This window comes from Lissotriton helveticus, chromosome 2_2 (genome assembly GCF_964261635.1).
Source record: "Lissotriton helveticus chromosome 2_2, aLisHel1.1, whole genome shotgun sequence".
Lineage (NCBI taxonomy): Eukaryota > Metazoa > Chordata > Amphibia > Caudata > Salamandridae > Lissotriton > Lissotriton helveticus.
This window is the reverse complement of record NC_136060.1, coordinates 25,803,946-25,824,972: the sequence shown is the minus strand read 5'-3', so window position 1 is coordinate 25,824,972 and position 21,027 is coordinate 25,803,946. Positions and strand designations below refer to the sequence as shown.

The window sequence follows — 21,027 nt, the reverse complement described above, 5'->3', positions numbered from 1 at the left end:
GAGCATCAAGCTGTGCAACAGTTTCACTGGTTATGTATACAGCCTGAAAGTACGTACTGGGCTCCAGCATAATTCCTGCAGGTTTCTCCTCCACGTTGAGAATCAGTGAAAATATGGAAAGGAAGCATAAACAATCACACCTTCATAAAGGTTATAACATTTATGTGGACAATTTTTATAGAGGAGTCCAGCTGTTCAGTGAGCTATACAAAACTGGCACTAACTGGCAGTACAATACAAAGTTGTTGTAAAGGATTTACCTCAGGAGCTTGTTTGTAAGAAGCTTAAAAAAGTCCAAAGGAGGGCGTTCTGCCTGCGAAATTCTCGGATAGTCAATAAATATATGTGCTCACTAGAAATTGTGATAGCTCTTCTCCAATCTCCATACATGCAAAAGCCCAAATGTGTACTTGATTACATCAAGTACATTGGTGGAGTGGGTAATAATGACCAGTTACTTCATCAATATAATGTGAGCCGTAAAGCTCAACATGGGATAAGAAGTTGTCTGTCGACCTGATCCATCTGGCAATATACAATGCATTTGTTGTCTCTCGCCAGACTACCACAGGACGATTGATGTACTTCCATAACTTTCAGTGGCCGTTATTGATAGTTTTTCTGCTGTAGAAGCACTAGCCTCTACTTTAGCTGTTGTGGAAGAGATTGCAAGGCTGCAAGATAAGCACTTTGTTGACTGCATTGCAGCAAGAGAGGAAAAGAATCAACTATATTGCCAATGCAGAGCTTGCACTCTGCAAGAAAAGATGCAGCAGAGTCCTTGTTACTGTCCCTATTGCCCATCTCAGTCAGGCTTGTTTTTTCCAATTTGCTTCTCCTCAAACTACACAAAAGTGAAGCGCTAGGAAACGGACTGATGTGAAGTAGTCAGATTAATGACCATTAAGTAACTTTAAAGGGCTGCGTGTCGATACACTTCATCTATCACCCTGTGAAAATAATTGGGGGGCACTACCACCCAGAATATAAGATCCTTAAGTATTGCCCGGCGGTGTCGCCTCTTGAACCCACAAAGACGTTAAACTATTGAAGAGGCAGGCGCTGGAGACTGGAAGGCAGGAAACAAGGTTTTTATTTTCTCCGGAGGAGAACACAACGAAACGGACAGAGGGTATCGTTCTGAGGTGCTCTAACTGCATCCCTGAGGCCTGGCCTCTTATACACATGTTTATCTGTTTATTGCATGTAACACATTCTCGTCGATACTTTGATGTACGGAAAGACATCCTCAGAATCCCCCCCCCCTTTCCCAGCCCGTTCCCACGCAAGGTTACAGTGGAAGTCCCCGCCCCGTTCACAACAGGTGATGATCATCGCGCAGCTGGATATTCCGCCGATTCACGGAGTGTGTGGGGTTTGATCGGGTCTCGTAGGGCGGGGGGCTTTGATCAACCCGGGGATCCCTTGCTGGGGGGGGGGCTTTCTATTGTACGGGGAGGGGCAAGGAACAGTATCGGCAGAGCTGGGTGTCGGCCTGGGAACGAGGAAGACGAACGGGCACACGGGGAAAAGGGGTTTGCATCAAAGGGCCGGGAATCATAAATGGGAAGAAGGGAGGTGTCGCGCTGGGAACAGGACGAGGGCCTGGGGCAGAGCAGCGCTGAAGAGGGGTTATATGATTCGCGGCAGGTGCAGGCAGGGGGGTTGTCAGTATGCGGGGGGGGGATGCCGGCGAAGCTAGGAGTGGGAGAGAGGCGCGCTGGCTCTCGGCGGGAGCAGGGAAGCCATGGTGTTCAAAATGGCGGCTGTTTTACGCGCACAAAAAGGTTAAGGAGAGCAAGAGGGCGCCGATAATGTTGACGGTCTCAGTCCAACTTTCAACAGTCCCCCCTTTTCAACATATCTAGCCACCTTGCTTTACTCAATGTCAATTTTCATCAAATTCCTAACTTCGGTATCATACAATGCTCTCATATGTTCGCTTCCAACGTCCACAGTTTTGGGAAAAATACAACTCGCACATAAAGAACACATAGGTGGCAAACATTGAATTCCTAAGCATAGGCCACATATTATAACTACGGGAATCAGGATAATGGTGAGCAGTCTCCAGCCCCAGCTTTTGACGGTGTCCCAGAACCAACCACCAAGCGACCATTCTTCTTGCTCTTGGTGAACTTCCGAAGAGAGTCTGTGAAGATGTTCGATGGCTTTGTACACTGAAGGTGAGTTGTCCGGTATGTATGTACAACAGCTGGACCCAATAATGCGGCATGCTCCTCCACGGTCCGCCAGAACCACATCTAGAACGAGGCGGTTCTGAAGAGCCACCAAACGGACCGCTTGGAGCTCGGCAGTGTTGTTGGCAAAGATGCCCGCTGTGATGTTCATGGTTGTCTCGACTGCCTGAGTCAAATGTCGGATGGCACGGCTGTTTGCCATCGGGCCCCAGAGGGGGACGAGTCCTTTCATAGCATCGAGGAACTGCGCCCCGGTTGAGTCGGCTTGCTCAACGTCTTTGGCTCGTTTTTGCCTGTGGTGATTCGCTGGGGCCACATAAGTTGGAGGAAGGACGAAGGAGATGTAGCAAGTGCCCCCCCAGCCTTTGGGGAGCCAGGTGTAGGCCTTCGTGCCGCAGATGAAATACATGTTTGGGGATGACACAAAGGAAGGTGGATCCGTGGAATCCAGAGTTCTGGTAAAGCGGCAAGCGCTGCGACCCACCAGCTGTGTCCCAAGTCCTTCTACACACATGTGGCCTGTGACGTTGATGACCGTCAGGGCCACAGTCAGAGTGGCAGCCGTTCGTTTCCGCAGATAGGAGAAGGTGGGTCTGGTTGGATTGTTGAACACCTGCATTTCGATTCGTTCTTTAGCCGGGATGTCCATTTGGTTCGAGTCGCTGGGGGTCAGCGGGCAGAAGTGTGTCTTTGTCTTGTTTCGCCCGGCCCCATGAGAAGAATGTGCTGCAGTCCTGCTGGAGGTGGCATTGCCCATATAGCTCTCTTGCAGGAGGATCAGCCAGGCAAGGCAGGAGCCGTGGACAGAGAAGGGTGAAGGGATGAACGGTATTGAATGTCCAGTGGCATGGGGTAGCAACCCACAGATCCAGCAGTTGGTGGTATTGGTGGCAAGATTGTGCTGGTGAAGTAGCTGCACGAAAGAGTTGTTCCAAAACTCCTTTCGCCTCTCTCTTAGTTGAGGAGAGAGCGAAATTAGATAATGTTCCTTCATGGTGGTAGGCTGAGCAGTGGTTAGGAATGTTTCGTGAGCAGGTGCGTGTTCTTCCATAATCCAGAGCGTAGTCATGAGGAGAAAACAGAGGAGGATTACGATGAAGAGTGCAATTGTCTTTGAGCTATGGAGTCTGTCTATTCTCGGATTTCTGTAGTGGGTATTTCCTGCTGTCTCCGTCGGCTTCTTATTTGGCGCTTCCATCATCTTCTTATCTGGCGCTTCCATCATCTTCGTCTTCAAGGTGCTCGGTAGTGGGCAGGACCACAGACTTAGTTTTAGCTTCTCTCCGGGTAACCCTTGGTAGTTTGGGTCACCGTTCTGAGATCCTTTAACCTAGTCCGTGGCCTACTTAGCCGAAGCTCCCTCCTTTCGACGCAGGAAATACCCTTCTCGAGATGGCACAGTGGGGTCAGGATGTTTTGAAAGTTCAAGTGTCTCAGTATCAGGGTAGCAGTTCAACGATGGTCGGTCCTGGTTCAGGAGCTCTTCTTGGGTGTTGACGGTGTCTGTCGTGGCCAGGGCTGGAGAGACCTTTTTGCAGTGATGAGCGTGCAGCCAGTGTTTCTTCCCCTCCACTCGAAGTGCGGTCCGAGTGGTGATCAGCACTTGCCAGGGGCCCGTCCACCGGGGTTCCAAACTCTTTGATCGCTGAAAATTTCGGATCAGCACGAAGTCCCCCGGCTGGATGGCGTGACCCGGACCCCTGGAAGCATCGGGGATGGCCTGCTGCACCTGCTGATGAAGGACAGACAAAGTTTCAGTCAATTTGTACAGATAATCAGACATTAGGACATCCGGAACGTCATGAATGGAAGTTGGTTTCGGGGCAGACCAGACGCTCATGGGTCGACCGAAGACAACTTCATAAGGGGTTAAGTGATGTCGGGTGGGGGTAGAGCGCATCGATAGCAATGCCAATGGGAGGGCGTCTGGCCATTTCAGGCCCGTCGTAGCCACTATTTTGGCCAGTTTAAGCTTTAGTGTGGCATTGTGCCGTTCGACAAGCCCAGCAGATTGAGGGTGGGAGACTGCGTGGAATTTCTGTTTAATACCCAGCCCATTTAGGATGAGCTGGATAACTTTGGCTACAAAGTGGGGGCCATTATCACTCCATAAAACACGACAGAGGCCATAACGGGGGAAAAACTCCTTTAACAGAACCTTTGCAGTGGCCATAGCGGTGTTGTCACGGGTTGGATATGCTTCCACCCACTTGCTAAATGCGCACACCACGACGAGTACATATTTCAGGCCTTGGCATCTGTCTAGCTGGATGTAGTCCATCTGCAGGACTTCAAATGGGTGGTTTGGGACCCCAAATCCCCCCCGGGGTACTACAGTTCCTTTCCCGGGGTTGTGTTGCAGGCATATTAAGCATTGTTGGACCAGGCGTTTGGCGGAATCTGGGATCTTGTCATTGTGCCAAACCCTGGAGACAAGTTCGATCATGGGGGCTGATCCTATGTGGGCAGGGGAGTGTGCCATGGTTAATATGGGAATCAAGTACGAATCAGGTAGCAACCATCTGTTCGTGTCTTTTGTCCGCCAGCAGCCTTCATCGTCTTTCAATCCCACCCGTGTCCATTCAGTCAATTCGTGTTGTGTGCTAGCCGTTTGTATGTCTCTAATTGTGTCCTTGGCGTCAGTCCAGTTTTCTGCTTGTGACCTGGTCACGTACATATGTGTTGTCGTTCTATTTTCAGCTGTCGTTCGGGCGGTGATGTCGGCTAGTGCATTTCCCTGTCCAATAATGTCTGTCACTTTCTTGTGTGCCTGGCATTTGATAACGGCAAGTTTGTTGGGGAGGAGGACAGCTTCGATTAAGGCGGAGACTAAATCCCCGTGCAAAATGGGTGTGCCGTGTGAGGTCAAGTATCCTCTCTCCCTCCAGAGGAGCCCAAAATGGTGAACCACCCCGAAGGCATACTGGCTGTCAGTGTAAATGTTCGCTGTGGTTCCTGTTGCCAGGATGCAGGCTCGCGTCAAAGCAATCAGTTCCGCTGCCTGGGCAGATCGCTGGGTGATGCGGGCTGTTTCTACTACAGTTCGAGCCGTGGTGACTGCATAGGCAGCGGAAGTGGTACCATCGGAGAGTTTGATGCAAGAACCGTCCACCCACAACTCCCCGTCGGGGTCGGGGAAAGCTGTGTCTCTGAGATCGACCCTACTCCTGGTCTGTTCGTCCGTAAGAGTCACGCAGTCATGTACGGGGTGCACATTGGGATCGTTCTCTGGCAAGGGTAACAGAGTTGCTGGGTTCAGTGTGGTGCATCTTTTCAGGGTGATATGGGGGGCAAGCAAGGTCAGTTCGTATCCAGTCAGTCGTGCACTCGTCAGATGTTGTGTCTTGGTTTGGTTCAGGAGGGTGTCGACTGCATGGGGTACCAGTACCGTGAGGGAATTCGAGAGTACAATCCCCTCACTCTGTCGGATAGAGACTGCAGCAGCAGCTACAGCTCGAAGGCAGGCAGGCAAGGCTCTGGCGACAGGGTCAAGAGTGGCAGAGAAGTAAGCGCACGGTCGTTGCTTAGGGCCGATGGCCTGGGTCAGGACAGATAAAGCGCACCCCTCCCTTTCGTGAGTGTAAAGGGAGAAGGGCTTTCTGTAATCAGGGGTACCCAGGACAGGGGCTGAGCAAAGGGCATCTCGCAGTTCTGTGAAGGAAGTTTGACACTCAGGAGTCCAAGGGAGTGGGAAAGGGACGTCTTTGTTTAGCAGAGAAAGCAGTGGTTTTACAACGAGGCTGAAGTTTGGTAACCATTGTCGGCAGAAGGAGGTGAGGCCTAATAGGGAGCGAACCTGCTTCTGGGTTTTAGGGACAGGGGTATCTAGAATGGTTTGGATCCGATCAGGGGTGAGTTTTCTTCCATCTTTGGACAAAAGGTGGCCTAGGTAAGTGACCTGGGGTAGGCAGAATTGCAACTTCTTCTTGGAGACCTTGTGGCCATTTTCCGCAAGGAAGTGCAAGAGTTGAATGGTGGCGGTAACCGCTAGAGGGGTGGTGTCGGCTGCCAAAAGGATGTCATCGACATATTGTACCAACACCACCCCGTCGGGTAACTGGACTTGGTCTAGTTGTCTTTTGAGGGCCTGGCTGTAGATGCTAGGGCTTTCCGTGTAGCCTTGAGGCGCTCGGCAAAACCTATATGAGGGGGCTTTTAGGGTAAAGCCGAAGAGATATCGGCTGTCTGGGTGGATGGGGATGGAGAAGAATGCGTTCTTGAGGTCGATGACGGAAAAGGTGGTGGCAGTGGATGGAATCAAGGTCAGGATGGTGGTGATGTCTGAGACCACAGGGTACTGGGGTACCACCACTTTGTTGATCTCTCGGAGGTCGATGATGAAACGGTATGCTCTCTCATCTCCCTCTCCCTGCTTCTTGATAATGGGCAAGATAGGGCTGTTGCAAACGTTGCTAACCACTTCCTCTACCACTCCTGCGTCTATCAGTGACTGGATAATCATTACCAATGCCTTCTCGCCCTCTGGCGATATCCGATATTGTGGGAGTTTTGGGAGTGTTGCGTCTGGTCGGACAGTAATGTGCACTGGGTCAATTAACATACGCCCTACGTCCGAATCCGCTTTGGCCCACAGATACGGAGGTAGAGTGTCAAGCAGGGACGCGTCAACGTCGGTGATGGAAAACATGTGTCGGGGGGAACAATGTCTAAGCAGAACGGGGTTGTCGTAAAGAAACACTCGAACTCCATCTTGAGAACACCTAATCGTCGCTCGGAAGTGTTTCAGTAAGTCAAGTCCCATAATGGCGTCAGGGCTATTGGAGGAAAGCAAGAACGTGGTGTCGGTGGTGTTGTTTTCTACGTCAAAGAGAATCGGGGCAGACAAAGGGTTGGTGGAGGGCGTTCCATCGAAACCTGTCGATGTTATGAGTGAGCCAGACAAGGGTGCCCTTGGAATCAGTCGTTTAGATAACGCACTACGTGTTGCGCCAGTGTCTACCAGAAATGGAGACTTGGTACCCAGGACCTTAGCAGTGACATAAGGGCCCTGCTGGTCAACATAGAGCTCGACTGGATCCCTCCCTCGCCCTTGGCTGTCCTATGCGAAGGTGTGAGTGTCGTCATAGTCAGATTGTTGATATTGGTTCTGCCTGGGTCGGTCGAACGTATTTGGTCTGTTTGATCTGTCATTAGTTGCGTCATTTGGGGGCCCTCGTTGTTGTCCCTTAGGTCTCGGTCCGTTTGCTACATCCCTGGGGTCTTTGTTTCTGATCATTTCCAGAAGAACTGGGCACTGGGATTTCCAATGGCCAGTCCCTTTGCAGAAAGCGCACTGGTCTTCTCTAAGGTCTGTGCGTCCACTGTAGGAAGTCAGAGTGCGGTCCTGGGGAAATGTAGTCTTAGGGACGTTTGTCTGGTAGTTTCCCCGGTATTGGTCTCGTCCTATAGTCACCCCTTGCAGTTTGGCAATCATCACCCTCTCCTTTAAGTCCTTCTTCTTTTTCTCTGTCGCCCTATCGTTTTCATTTTTCTGATGCTCATAATATTGGGCCATTTGGAGAATCGCTGTAGGTTTGGAGGCTGCCCAACTACTCTCGCTGGCCTGTAGTTTCTGGGAGATTTCCGATGATAGGCCCTTAACATAATTCTGGACAAACAGATGGTGTCCGGTTGCAGTGGTCATGTCCTGGCCGCTGTAATCGGAGAACACCGTTTCAAACCGGGAGAAGTATTCCGATACATCCTCCTGGGGTTTTTGGCGACAGGCTGTTACTATCGACCAGTCCACTTTCTTTTCTGGGATTAGGGTTTTTAATTTCTCTACGATTTTATCTGGGAGGTCTAGAATGGATTTCAACGGCTTTTGTCCTGGTCCCCGTTGTTTGTCCAGGTCATCGAGTTGTGACCAGGTATGTCCAAACAGCTCAAGGTGGTCGACTTTCCGGATTTGCTTCCACACATCAGCTGGTAGACATAACCCGAAGAACAAGTCGATGTCAGCCAGGGTCATGATCGTTGAACCCAGGGCTGTACCCAATTCAGTATAGAAGGCAGTGGGGTTTTTACGTAGGTCGGGTAGAGATTTCCGGAATGTCAGTATCTCTTGCCGGTCCCATGGCTGGTAGACCCAGTTGTATACTACCCTTCCCTTCGCATCTTGGTTGTTTGCATCATCGTGAGTCCCTGTACCCCGAGGAGGAACCCAGTAAGGGGCAGCCTCACGTATCGGCATCATGGTGTTAGATTGCTCGGTTGGTGGTTCGGTCACTACGGGGGCTGCGGATTTAGCTCCCGGCTTTCGTTCAGTGAGGTGGCGGAAAACCTCAAGCCTACGCGTAAGGAGGTCCGACACATCACACTCGCCCTCAACCCCGATATCGACCTTCCGGTACAGAGTCCTTAGGCTCTCGGGACCTTTGTCTCGATATCGGTCCTCGTATGCATTCAAGACATGATAACACAGTCGTACGGTAAAATGTCGTCTGTGACTCCCTGTATACGAGCTGAACATATCTGTGATGTACTCTTCATCATCCTTCCTTTCTACCAGTGTCCTTGCTATTTTGTCGATCCCCGCTCGCTCATCTTTGTCTAGTCTGTTTGTTCTTGCAGGGCCAGCCCCTCGAGTCTCATGGTCGTCTAACGTTGTTGTTGATGCGGGTTTTAATACAAGGGGTTCGGCTGGCACAGAGGCCATTGGGGCCGACGCTGTGGCGGTACCTTCGTTTGTACCTGGGGGTGGCGCGTGCTGCGCCACGGGTTGAGAAGGGGCATATGGAGGGGGCATGTAGATGATAGGAGGACCTAACAGCAGGTCCTCATTGGCTTGTCGTTTCGAGGGTAAATCAGGGTAGAGCATGGAGGGGGTTCTAACCGGACACTGGCTTGGCGTTTCCATTTCTAGTTTCTGTTTAGCTTTCTCTCTTTCCTTTATCTCTTTTTCTAGTTTCTGAGCAGCTAGGTGGGCTGCTTTTCGCAGCTCTTTTTCCAACCTACTCTCAGTTTTCTTTTTACGTTGTTCAGTTTCTTTTCGCCACATGCCGAAGCTGTCAAGCATAGTAGGTGTTGTCTTGTTTTTACCCAGGGCAGTTTCTAGCGTTTTTATTTTATCATCATCGAAGGATCCTATCAGGGGCCATTGACTTTCTTGACCCTTTTTTGTATATTTATGCCATAGTTTACTATAGGCTATAGCGGTCAATCCATGCTTCATGAACATGTCCTTATTAGGGGTGCCTTCCAGTGGGGCTGGATGGTCCATCTCTAATAGGCGGTCCGGGCTAAACAGGCTACTAATCAGTGGGGAGAAGACAGACATGACGGCTCGTAACGAGGGACTAAAAAGTCAGCACTGCCTATCTTATCACTAGGTGCAAAGACTGGACAGAATATTTCTATTCTACGTTGTTTGCAGGCAGTGAATACCTCATGGATCAAAAATAACAAAAGACCAATAAATAACAATGGGGAGAATGAGCAGGTCCGCAAAGATCTGCGTTACCTACCCTTTTCACTATCTGCAAAAAGGGTGGTCTCTTCCCTGTTTGCAGACAGGGAATCTCCAGGAAACAATAGTTTTGCGAACAACAGTTCAGTTTCAAGTGATTATTGAGTGGGGGAGAAAAAATAAGCACGGCTGCTGCCCTACCTATCCTCCACTGCTTGCAAAGAGAGAGCCCGTTGTTTCTCCGTTTGCAGACAGTGAATCTCCAAATAAATAAAAAGAGCAATACTAGTATTTTTAAACAAACAAGCAATCAAGCAATTATTTCGCGACTTGTCGTGGTTACACGACCTTACCCGGACCGCATGGACAGTTTCCTGTCTTCCGAATCCAGCGCCCGATCGTCCTCTCTTCTTCGTTATCCTCGCGGCACTCCTGATGGTTCCCAGTCAGGACCGTAGATCACTCGAGAGAGGTCTGTTCGGAACCAGTGAAGTTCGGATGATCGGCTGTCAGACGAGGGTCTATCGGACAGACGCGTTCCCGATCGTTGCAGTCGTTCACTTTGTCGTCAGGACCTCTCCCACTGGATCCATGGGTCGCTGATGGGCCCCACGCTTGGGACGCCAATTGTGAAAATAATTGGGGGGCACTACCACCCAGAATATAAGATCCTTAAGTATTGCCCGGCGGTGTCGCCTCTTGAACCCACAAAGACGTTAAACTATTGAAGAGGCAGGCGCTGGAGACTGGAAGGCAGGAAACAAGGTTTTTATTTTCTCCGGAGGAGAACACAACGAAACGGACAGAAGGTATCGTTCTGAGGTGCTCTAACTGCATCCCTGAGGCCTGGCCTCTTATACACATGTTTATCTGTTTATTGCATGTAACACATTCTCGTCGATACTTTGATGTACGGAAAGACATCCTCAGAATCCCCCCCCCCTTTCCCAGCCCGTTCCCACGCAAGGTTACAGTGGAAGTCCCCGCCCCGTTCACAACAGGTGATGATCATCGCGCAGCTGGATATTCCGCCGATTCACGGAGTGTGTGGGGTTTGATCGGGTCTCGTAGGGCGGGGGGCTTTGATCAACCCGGGGATCCCTTGCTGGGGGGGGGGCTTTCTATTGTACGGGGAGGGGCAAGGAACAGTATCGGCAGAGCTGGGTGTCGGCCTGGGAACGAGGAAGACGAACGGGCACACGGGGAAAAGGGGTTTGCATCAAAGGGCCGGGAATCATAAATGGGAAGAAGGGAGGTGTCGCGCTGGGAACAGGACGAGGGCCTGGGGCAGAGCAGCGCTGAAGAGGGGTTATATGATTCACGGCAGGTGCAGGCAGGGGGGTTGTCAGTATGCGGGGGGGGATGCCGGCGAAGCTAGGAGTGGGAGAGAGGCGCGCTGGCTCTCGGCGGGAGCAGGGAAGCCATGGTGTTCAAAATGGCGGCTGTTTTACGCGCACAAAAAGGTTAAGGAGAGCAAGAGGGCGCCGATAATGTTGACGGTCTCAGTCCAACTTTCAACAACCCATTATCTGACTAGCTAGTAACCTAATTCCGCCTAATTTGGAAAATCTTTGTAATAGTTCTCAACCTATAAGGTACTATAATACAAAAGAGTTTTTCTTCCTGAAAATTAGAACTGAACCACTGTGTCTGTACTGACTTGAGAGTACCTGAGACAAGAGAAAACCACGCAAAGACCACATTGACTTCATATGGTCATAGTTTTCATCTGTTTCAATCAAAGGCGGTAGATCCAGCAACACAAGTGGGGTGTGCTTTCTTGGGACAATTGAGGAAACACTCGGTGGTTGCAATTTTGTGAATCCCTGCACATTCCTAAAATTCCTTCACTGCAATGTGTGGAAAGAACAAGATTTTAGCCAAGGTTTGTGGTTAACATGGTATTCTGGGTAAGAAACTTTTGTGCGCTCCATACAAGTCACACCACCTTGGGCTCCCATGGTGGTCTCAGACAAAATCTGGACCACTATGATGGTACACAAAATATAGGCCACAGGGGAGCCCCAGTGAAATCTACTAAACCCAGAAATGTCTGGGTTTAGTAGATTTCACTGGGTGGAGGCCGAACCCAGGCCCAAGTACTGCAGCCATTTATATCACCAAAATGTGTCAATTTTCAAACCGAAAACTTGACGTCTCCAAATTGCTTTTCAAAACCTTTCCAAGCAGAGATAATAGTCCTATACATAGAAGTGAGGTACAGATTTTCTCTGGAAAAGTGTGGGAATACAGAATAGTAGGACATTTGTTATTATATATCGAATATATCTCCATTTTTGTACATGTAAGCTGGTGCGCACATCAAACATCACATTTTGCAAAATGCGCTCTGAATCACATGATAGTATGGTCAACCCCACATTCAGAGTTATACAAATAACTACTAATCCTAACCTCAACATCTTAGGCGCATTTTAAAAATGCATAGATCTCCTACCTCTCCATTATTAGATTTTTTTCACAATTGTCTGACAGATATAAATGTAGATTACTTTTACAAATCAATCACCTGGGCAATAAATTATAAATGAAAATGTTGTCAACAATTTCTGTTTTTTCCTTTTTATTTTCAACAATTTGTTTCTTTCAGGAAACTATGAGCCACCTGCATAAATGGCCCAAGAGGAAGAGGCGTGGCGCCGCGGCCAGGGCGACTGACTCCGGAATCTGGGGATCGCGGTTCGATCCCCGGCACCGGCGGCAGATTAGCCCAGCACCATGTGACTCTGGGCAATAGCTTGCTTAATCTTCCCGACGGCCCCCAGCGCCTAGAGACCCTAACGGGTGATTGTGCGCTTTACAAATGTGGATATTATTATTATTATTATTATTATTATCATTGCTGAATTTGGAATTATGTCTAGTTTTCAGAAATGTATACCTTTCCAGGTTCATCCACAGGTTTGACACCTGTTTCCAATACAAACTGGTAAAATCCCCCAAAATTGGGAAAATCAGCTACCACTTAGAAAAAAATCCAACAACTGTGGTAAAAGGTTTTTCTTTACAACTCTGATTGTTCCTGAAATCTGGAAAGAGAGTGTTCTGAGCACAACAAACCTTTTGGTGATGCCATTTTAGAGGAAAACATGTTTGCTTCCAAAGCACATTTTTCTCAGTAAAAGAAATTCAAATGTTTTGCTATTTTCTTGGTTCCCTCCATGGGAATCCAAAAGCCGTAAGTATCTTTAGAAACTCAATATGTGGGGGAAAAGGGCTGAAAATGAGTTCTGGATACCTTTTGTGAAAAAAGGTTATGAAGGCTTAAGAGCGAATTGATCCAAAGGTAAAAAAGGCTAAGCAAAGCCTCATCTGCTGAGGGTTAACTTCTACGTTACCGGTTCATTTTCTAAGCCAACTTAACAAATCCTTACTGGGAAGGTAAATAGCCAAATGGGTGCAACCAATTTTTACCTTGTGAATTCAGGGGCAGAACACGTGCACTGCGTAGCATGAATAGCACTTTCACAGTGCTCAGATTTCTACCAGCAAAAACAATGACATAAAAAGGCAAACAATCTGGGGAGCCAAGGCAGAAAAAGGACATTTTACAGGAAAAGCATACAACTGTTTTCATGGACAGATGCTCACCTTTGTCGACACAAATTTTGTAGCAACTTCAAATGGAAAAACAGTTTCAATAGTAACAGTTTCATCCTGCAACAAAAATGAGAGAATACAACTAAATTTTGTCATACTTCATTAGTACTCTGGTAAATGCTTTGAGGAACCATCTATGTTCTTTACTTGTACTTGATAATGATATGGTATTCTGCCGTCTCATTTATCCAATGCTAAATACAATAGTTTCTAGATGGGTTTTAATTTTAATAGCCTAGGGAGGATGGGCATCAGAGTAAATCCCTCTAAGTTTTGAACCTGTGACCTGTACAGCACAAATTTGCTTATAAAAATGAGCTGTCAGCAATACTTTTAATTTCCCTTGGTCATTCACTTTTAGTTCATGACTCTTTGATTCTACAGCTTAATACCATTTCTTTATCAAAGGCATATTCTTTGTGACACTTCTGCTTCTATCTTCACCATCACTATCTCTGTTCTGATTGTGGGTAGTAAATGCAACAAAGGGGAATTTATACAGATGAAAAAAAGAAAGATTTGGATACAATAAAAACCTTTAAAAATAGTGTCTTGTGGGGTAAAACAGGGGCTAAATCTACTTTTCAAAACCGAATTACCAAACAAAGAAATGTACAATGTTCTTGCAAAAAAAAAGAAGGAATAAACACTGTATTAGCATACACTATTAAACTTAAGTGATGTTAAGCTGACAAACACATTTTCTGATTCCACAAAGTGTATAAGTTGTAAACGTCTCCCAACTTTGCAGGCACAATTTTTCCAACAGTGGTAATAAAAAAGAAACAACTTGTGATGCTTTTACTGTGATGTATTTACTATGGGTACTGTATCGATCCCCCTATTTCTGACCCTTGTCTGGTTAATAATTAACTAGCAGCCATTCAACTGCATAGAAACCCGTTATCTGATTAGCCATACAACGGCACAGAAGCCCGTTATCTGATTAGGTCATAGCGCATGCCATCTCATTAGGCAAGCACTATTTCTCCAGCCCCCTAATAGGCATACGGTGTTCTCAAAACAAATCAAACCTACCACGACCTGGGAAATCCCCACAGCCATTGTTTTGATTTAGCCGAGAACTTCAGTAAAGAATGTGCGAACGACCAGTTCGTATGACATCCTTATTGACGTATTTATGTCCATCCTTACGTCAATCCCGGCACCTTTCAGGTATAAATAATACCGACATTGCCTTAAGCAAACGCACGAGGTGGTGACAAGATTGGAGCAGCGAGACTTGCCGAGGAGCCCAGCTGACAGCGAAGCCCACAGACGCTGCCCCTCCTTTCTGACGCGCTGAGAGAGAGACGCTGTCTTTTCTCCTGCCGAGAAATCCAGCTCCGGCGCTTCCAAGCCGCCCTCGCAGGCAGCTGGAATATCAAGACCTGAGATAGAGATACCAACCCTCCAGCCTTCTAAATCCCAGGTACTGAACTGAATAACCCTTTGTAGAGAATTCTTGAAGCAGACTCTTGGCAAAGCAAACTTAACTTAAACTGCTACTTATCTACTCCCGCCCACGTATTAGGCTTAGGTCAGGTACATTGGGGTAGGCGTAGTTAGAAGCACCAGTTGAGTACGATTAGTCAATGTATATATGTATGTATCTATTTTATCCATTTTAAGTATCATATGGCTAAGAAACCATATCAATGCTTTTACAGTATTATTTTATAATTCTGTTATTACTGTATGCACTTTACTTAACAATAAGTATTGCAATAACAGTGATTCATTTCTCTTGTATGAGAAAAGAGACTGATCAATAAATAACATCTTTTTATTGAACACGCCCGTCTCTTCCTTTTCTCTACAATCTGGTGAAACTAAGAATGCACTGAACTGACTGAGTAAAATAAGTTGTCTTTTGTTTTCACACGACTCTAGAGATATACTCTTGATTAGGGGAGAGCAAAATTGTCATGTTCTATGGTTGTCAGAAACTAAATCCCTTCTTGTCTATCCAGGGAGGTTAAACTCCTCCTTATCTATTCGAGAAAGTTTCTAGTGAACTCTGAGCTAGCTGGCAAACATTAAACTTTAAGTCTAATATCGACAGTAGAAGACCTAGTTAACCTCTGTCCTACGTCTATACTATTGAAGATATTATTCCAATGCGCAGAGCCTATTGGGATAATAGGAACTACACTACATGGCGCCCAACTGTTTGGATAGGCGATAAATCTAACGTAAGACATTAGAGTAACTCAGTCGTGCTTTTTCACACAGACCCCTTTTCCCCATAATACTCCAAAGACGTCTGGAGTGGGTGAAAGGTTAAATCCGCCAAACTTAGTAGGAGGAGACTCCTATGTATGGTTCTTGGTTTATTCAACGTTGAAGGATACACTGTTCCAAAATATTGTGCATCTAATCTTTGTTTCCATAGAAACCTGATCTGCAAACAAATAAAATAACTTTCTTGACATTAGAATGTCACAAGCTGAAGAAGAAGAAAGGGAGACAGTTAGAATAGCAGCTCAACTCCTAGCAGCTGACAATAGTCTCCTACAGCAAGACCCGGAAGCAATACTCATCCCGGTCAACATAAGGAAATCTATAACTTTAAAACTTATAGAAAATGGGCTGACACCGAGAGGTGGTACAGTCATATTCGTAATTGAGGCACACGAATATCGGCAGACAGAGGTATTCTATTCATGGATAAACTTTCCAGCAGCAAACGCTGTAACAAAGGACTTCCACTATTACAAAATAGAGGAACCTCCTAATGAGTACACTCCTTTCGAGGAGGTGGAAATACCACTCAAATACCAAGAGCACCTGCTCTGGTTTAATGGCGCCCTAAAACATAACAATCACATCACCAGGCTCGGTCCACTAGGTAGACCAGGAGCAACGTGGCCGGTCCTAGCCGGATACACACCACATCCAGACATTGAAGAAATGTCTGCACCAGATCTTTTAGCACAGCTAAAACAATTAATTAAAATACATAGACAATTAGTCCAATATGTAATGCGGACTTCAACAGTCCTACCAGCTATTAAAATTCCACAGCTGATCCCTCACCAGGGGAACACAAATAAAATTACACCACAGAACATACAGTCCTGTCTAGGTAAAGTACCCGCAAAACGGGAACAAATTCCATTCTGGTTAGCACAAAAAATCACTCAAATAGAGGCGGTGTTCCCTGATACTACCTCTATTGAGAAACACAGGATTCTGACTATCTGTCTTCCAATGGGAATCGCACCACATGTGGAGGACTGTGACACTTGGGGTACAGTCTTTGCTTCCATTTACACAAAAACACATGGTGTTCCATCCATGTCAGTAATACCAGATGTGCTAAAACAAATTCAAGATGAATACGGTCCAGAACCTGCTTTAACTCTTGGTATGACATTACTAAAAGACTTCAAGCAGGTCTCGGCAATATTATTAGCCATTATAAAGGGAGAAGCAGCAAATGTGGCGATCCGCCAGAGGTTGAAAGAGACAGATATAGCAGACCAACCATTTGAAATTGCCAGAATCATAGAAAAATCCTATGAAGAACTAGGAAGAGATAGTTTGGGTGGAAAACCGATGAAACCCCAACTTATTGAAAAACCTGAAAAAGTATTTATTAAAAATAATCTAAACACTCACAAAAAGAGCTGGGATGGAAATAAACAATCCACTCCTAAAGAAAAAAGATTCCAGTCCAGAGGAAGGTCTCCTCGGCGGAGAGAAAGATCTCCGGACCAAGGACACAAGTCTCCCCAAAGGGAGCCCTCTGAGAAAAAATACAACCTTAGAAATAGGGATAATCTGAAGAAACCTGATAGATATCAAGATATTGATACACGTCCCTCTCAATCTTTTCAGACTTTCTCGCAGAAATCGGAAAGAAGAGGACGGTCAGAACACAGGGAAGAGCACGTCAAGTCCAAAGACAAGGAACCTGCTCATCAAAATAAAAAATTACAGTTTCCAAAAAATAAGGTAGCCAGTATTAAAGTAATCAACCATGCCGAGAATACTGAGGACACAGCTGAAAAACCGAGAATGGGCTCAGACAATGCTAGAAAGCGCAGCAGAAGTGAGCATAGCTCGCAAGATCCTTATGAATCATCTGGAGACAGTGGACACGAATGAATACATTCAGGTGGAAACTGCAGATACCAGAGTTAGCAAACCTCATAAAATATATGAAATAACATTGCGTATAGAGGGGGATAAGACTAGGAAAATAAGGGGTCTCTTTTGGGATAATCTCTCCAAGGGCTATCACATCCTTCTAGCTGAAAGAGAGTGGCCACCAGAGTTTGTCAGGGAGTGCCCTCATGGCGAAGAAATAATTATGCCTGCCTTCTCAAATTATATTCCAATTCATAAAAAATATACACTTGCAAGAAAGTGGGCAGTAGCCTAAGCTCCTGCATTATATAAAAACCATGTGGGATGGGATGAGGACTCTCCTCCTCACAAAATCCAGTTAAAATCACAACCTACTGCTCAGAGGCAGTACCCAATTAAGCAAGAAGCTAAAAAACGGGTAAAAGAGATCCTAGATCAACTTGAATACCAGGGGGTGATTGAAACTTGCACCTCACAAATGAATAATCCTTTGTTTCCTGTCTCCAAACCAGACAATTCATATCGTCTTGTTTTGGACTACAGACACCTTAACTCATGTTGCAAAAACTTTGCAGTACAAAACTCGCATAGTGCTGCACTAATGAATAACATAGTGCGCAAAAAATACAAAACAACATTAGACATCTCTAATGGATTCTTCTGTCAAAATATAGCACCAGACAGCAGATATTTGACCGCGTTCTCAATAAATGGCGCGCAAAAAAATTTCTGTCGTTTGCCCCAGGGGTTTAAGAACAGGCTAGGATTATTCTCAGCAAGAGTAACAGAGTTACTACAAATATATGATGATGAGGCATTATCTTATGTCGATGACATCTATCTAACAGATGATGACTTGGATACTCACTTGAAGAGAGTGAACACCATAATACTTGGGTTCGCAGCAGAGGGTTACAAATTCAACTTTAAAAAGTCAAGAATTGCCCATCTAACTGTCCTGTTTTTAGGATATGAACTATCAAGTGAAGGCAAAAGCCTGGCTGACAATTTCCTAGAGAACTGTGCTGTAATCCAAGCACCTAGAACACTAAAAAACTTACAATCAATTCTAGGTTTCCTAAATTTCGGAAGAACTTACATTATAAATTATGCAGAGAGAATTAAACCTCTCTATGATCTTATAAAACCAGATTTTAAAAGAATCAATTGGACTCAAAAACACACAGAAATTTTGAGATCTTTACAAACATATGTTAGTTAAAACAAAATTACAAACACGTGACAACACACGCAACCTTGTGATTCGAGTCATCCCAGGAAGATGCGGATTCACATACCTGACCTCTAATGAAGGAGAGAAGGTACCAATAGCATACAAATCACATTTGTACACAGAAGCTGAAAAAAGGTTCAGCATTAAGGAAAACATTGTTCATGCGGTTCAAACAGCTGTAGCAAAAGAAAAATACCAAGCAGACGGTAGACAGGTTACAGTCAGAACAGCAGAATCAGCTTTTGAGGCATTAACAACACCATGTAATTTACCGACAACTGCACTGAATCCAGAATGGATACAATGGGTAAATTCTGTTGCTACAGACAAAGTAAAATACTATTTTGACCCAGAAATGAAAGAATTAAAATATCTAGAATATGAGAGAGAATACCCTCTGCCAATCGACATTCTGCCTTTACGACAGTACGCCTGTGTAATATATACAGACGGTCATGCTCAACCCTCAGTTTGGGGAGAGCTGGCTTACAACGCCACATGCGAAATTATAAAAGAAGTGTGGCGCGGAGGTAAATTAAGACCTCTACTTACAAAAACACACTCAGTGGAAAATAATTCAGAACAACAAACTGAAATAATAGCGTTAAAAATGGCGCTAGATAATGCCGATCGCGAATTCCCGACACTTATAGTGTGCGATTCGTATTACTGCGTCAAATCATACAATAACGATTTACAGAAATGGATTCAAAACGGTTACAAAGATGACACAGGTGCAACAATAAAGCAAAAAGTGCTTTGGGAACAAGTAGTTCTTTTACAGAAAGAACTACCACAAATTCACGTGATACATTCACTGAGTCATCAGCGTGATGGCGTTCACGTTGCAGGGAATTCATTGGCTGAGACAGCCACAGCGGTAGCAACTAAATCGGCTTCCGTAGCTACAAAAAAGCGTACAGTAAAATACATTGACGGAGAAACTGTGCTGGCAGTAAAAACGTCATCAAAAGGCGACTGCTCAGCGCTACCGATCAATTACCCACTCAATTATACATACATAATCGATGCAAACAGTCCCTTTTGCTCGAATCCCTGGAGTGGGGGATAGAGTAATTCCAAACACGGACAGGAGAGGCTTGTTAATAGCAGACGCACATATGGGCGAGGGTCTCAGACACCTTAAGCTAAAAGATTCTCTGGAAGAATTACAATCAGTGTACTGGTGGTCAGGCATGAGCCTGCATCATCACATTTTTGTAAAAAACTGCCCAGACTGCAATAGAGATCGCAGTGGCGAGAGAAACGGTTTAATACCATGGCGTTTCACTCCAGAATGTATCAAATCAACAAAAAAATAAAACCCAGTATGAATAATGCGTCACATTAACATGTAAAGACTATTTTCACTTATAATGTAGGCCCCAACTTTCGGCTGACGTCGGAACTGTTATACAAAGATTTGCGAGTCTAGAATGGCATATACGCTAGAAGCATGTTATGTTCTGACCAAAATCATTCCTTTAGCTCTAAAAACAGCTTATGGGGGGTGCCTGGCCAGAATGAACATTGCATTGCGGGACTCTTCTCACTTCCTTCCTGAGGGAAACGGGATGGTGTAAAGAAAAAACCAAGGCATAAAGCAATCTATAACAGCAAAGATATTAGGTTCGGGAGCTGGGTGGGTCAAACATTTAATAAGTGTCCAACGTAGTCTAAATAACCTGCCAAGAAATTCTCTGAAAGGACTCAGTCCGTACAAACTATTGTTTGGGACTAGAATGTTAATCCAGGACTTAGATAGTCAGACTTCAGTGGTTAAAGAAAAATGCTTTGATATCAAAGATCGCTTGGCTATTTTACAGGACTTAAATGAAACAAGAAAAGACCTGAGCAACATAAAGTTGAAACAGCAGCCACCAACCACTGAAGAAAAACCACCTGTCCCAGCAAGGCCTGTCTGGATTCCAAAAGTCGGGGATCTGGTCAGAGAGAAGATCGCGGTAAAGAAGGAATTTGGGCCTTCTTACAGAAAAGCAGTTCCTGTCTTGTCTATCAACGGGACAAGATCAGTAGTACTACCACCCCTTGCTGGTAAAAAGGAGAACCGAGTCATATCCATCGACCTGGTTAAACCACAATCATGTGGCCGATAACAAATAGTAGGCCAAGTGGACTCCAAAGAAGTAGCAGAACACCAAAGTTTGCTACATCGACAGAGGTTCAAACTGAAAGACTGATCACATTTGGAAAATCGACAGTGAAACAACAAGGACTATGCAACAAAGCAATGGAACTTGAACCTCTTAAAACCCAAATAAAAGCTTTTCATCAAGAAACAACAACCTACGATGATGTAACTACAGACTTTTCTAATGAAACAAAGCAAAAGCCAAAAGCAAGAAGTAATCCAGAAGCAATTGGAACAACTGACAGAACGGCATCCGGCTACTTCATCAACTTCGATGATTCTTCAGAAGAACAAAGCGAACCAGAAGTAAAGCCAT

At 45.8% G+C, this 21,027-nt stretch overlaps 1 protein-coding gene across 2 annotated transcripts in view; it reads right to left on the bottom strand.

Annotated features, from left to right (window-relative positions):
* TRAPPC11 (trafficking protein particle complex subunit 11) overlaps positions 1-21,027 on the bottom strand; it is a 607,699-nt gene that overhangs the window by 258,812 nt on the left and 327,860 nt on the right. For both annotated transcript variants that reach the window (XM_078678000.1, XM_078678001.1), the window contains exon 24: positions 13,222-13,287. In XM_078678000.1, coding sequence (XP_078534126.1) covers positions 13,222-13,287 — 66 coding nt within the window. The remainder of the gene's footprint in view (positions 1-13,221; positions 13,288-21,027) is intronic.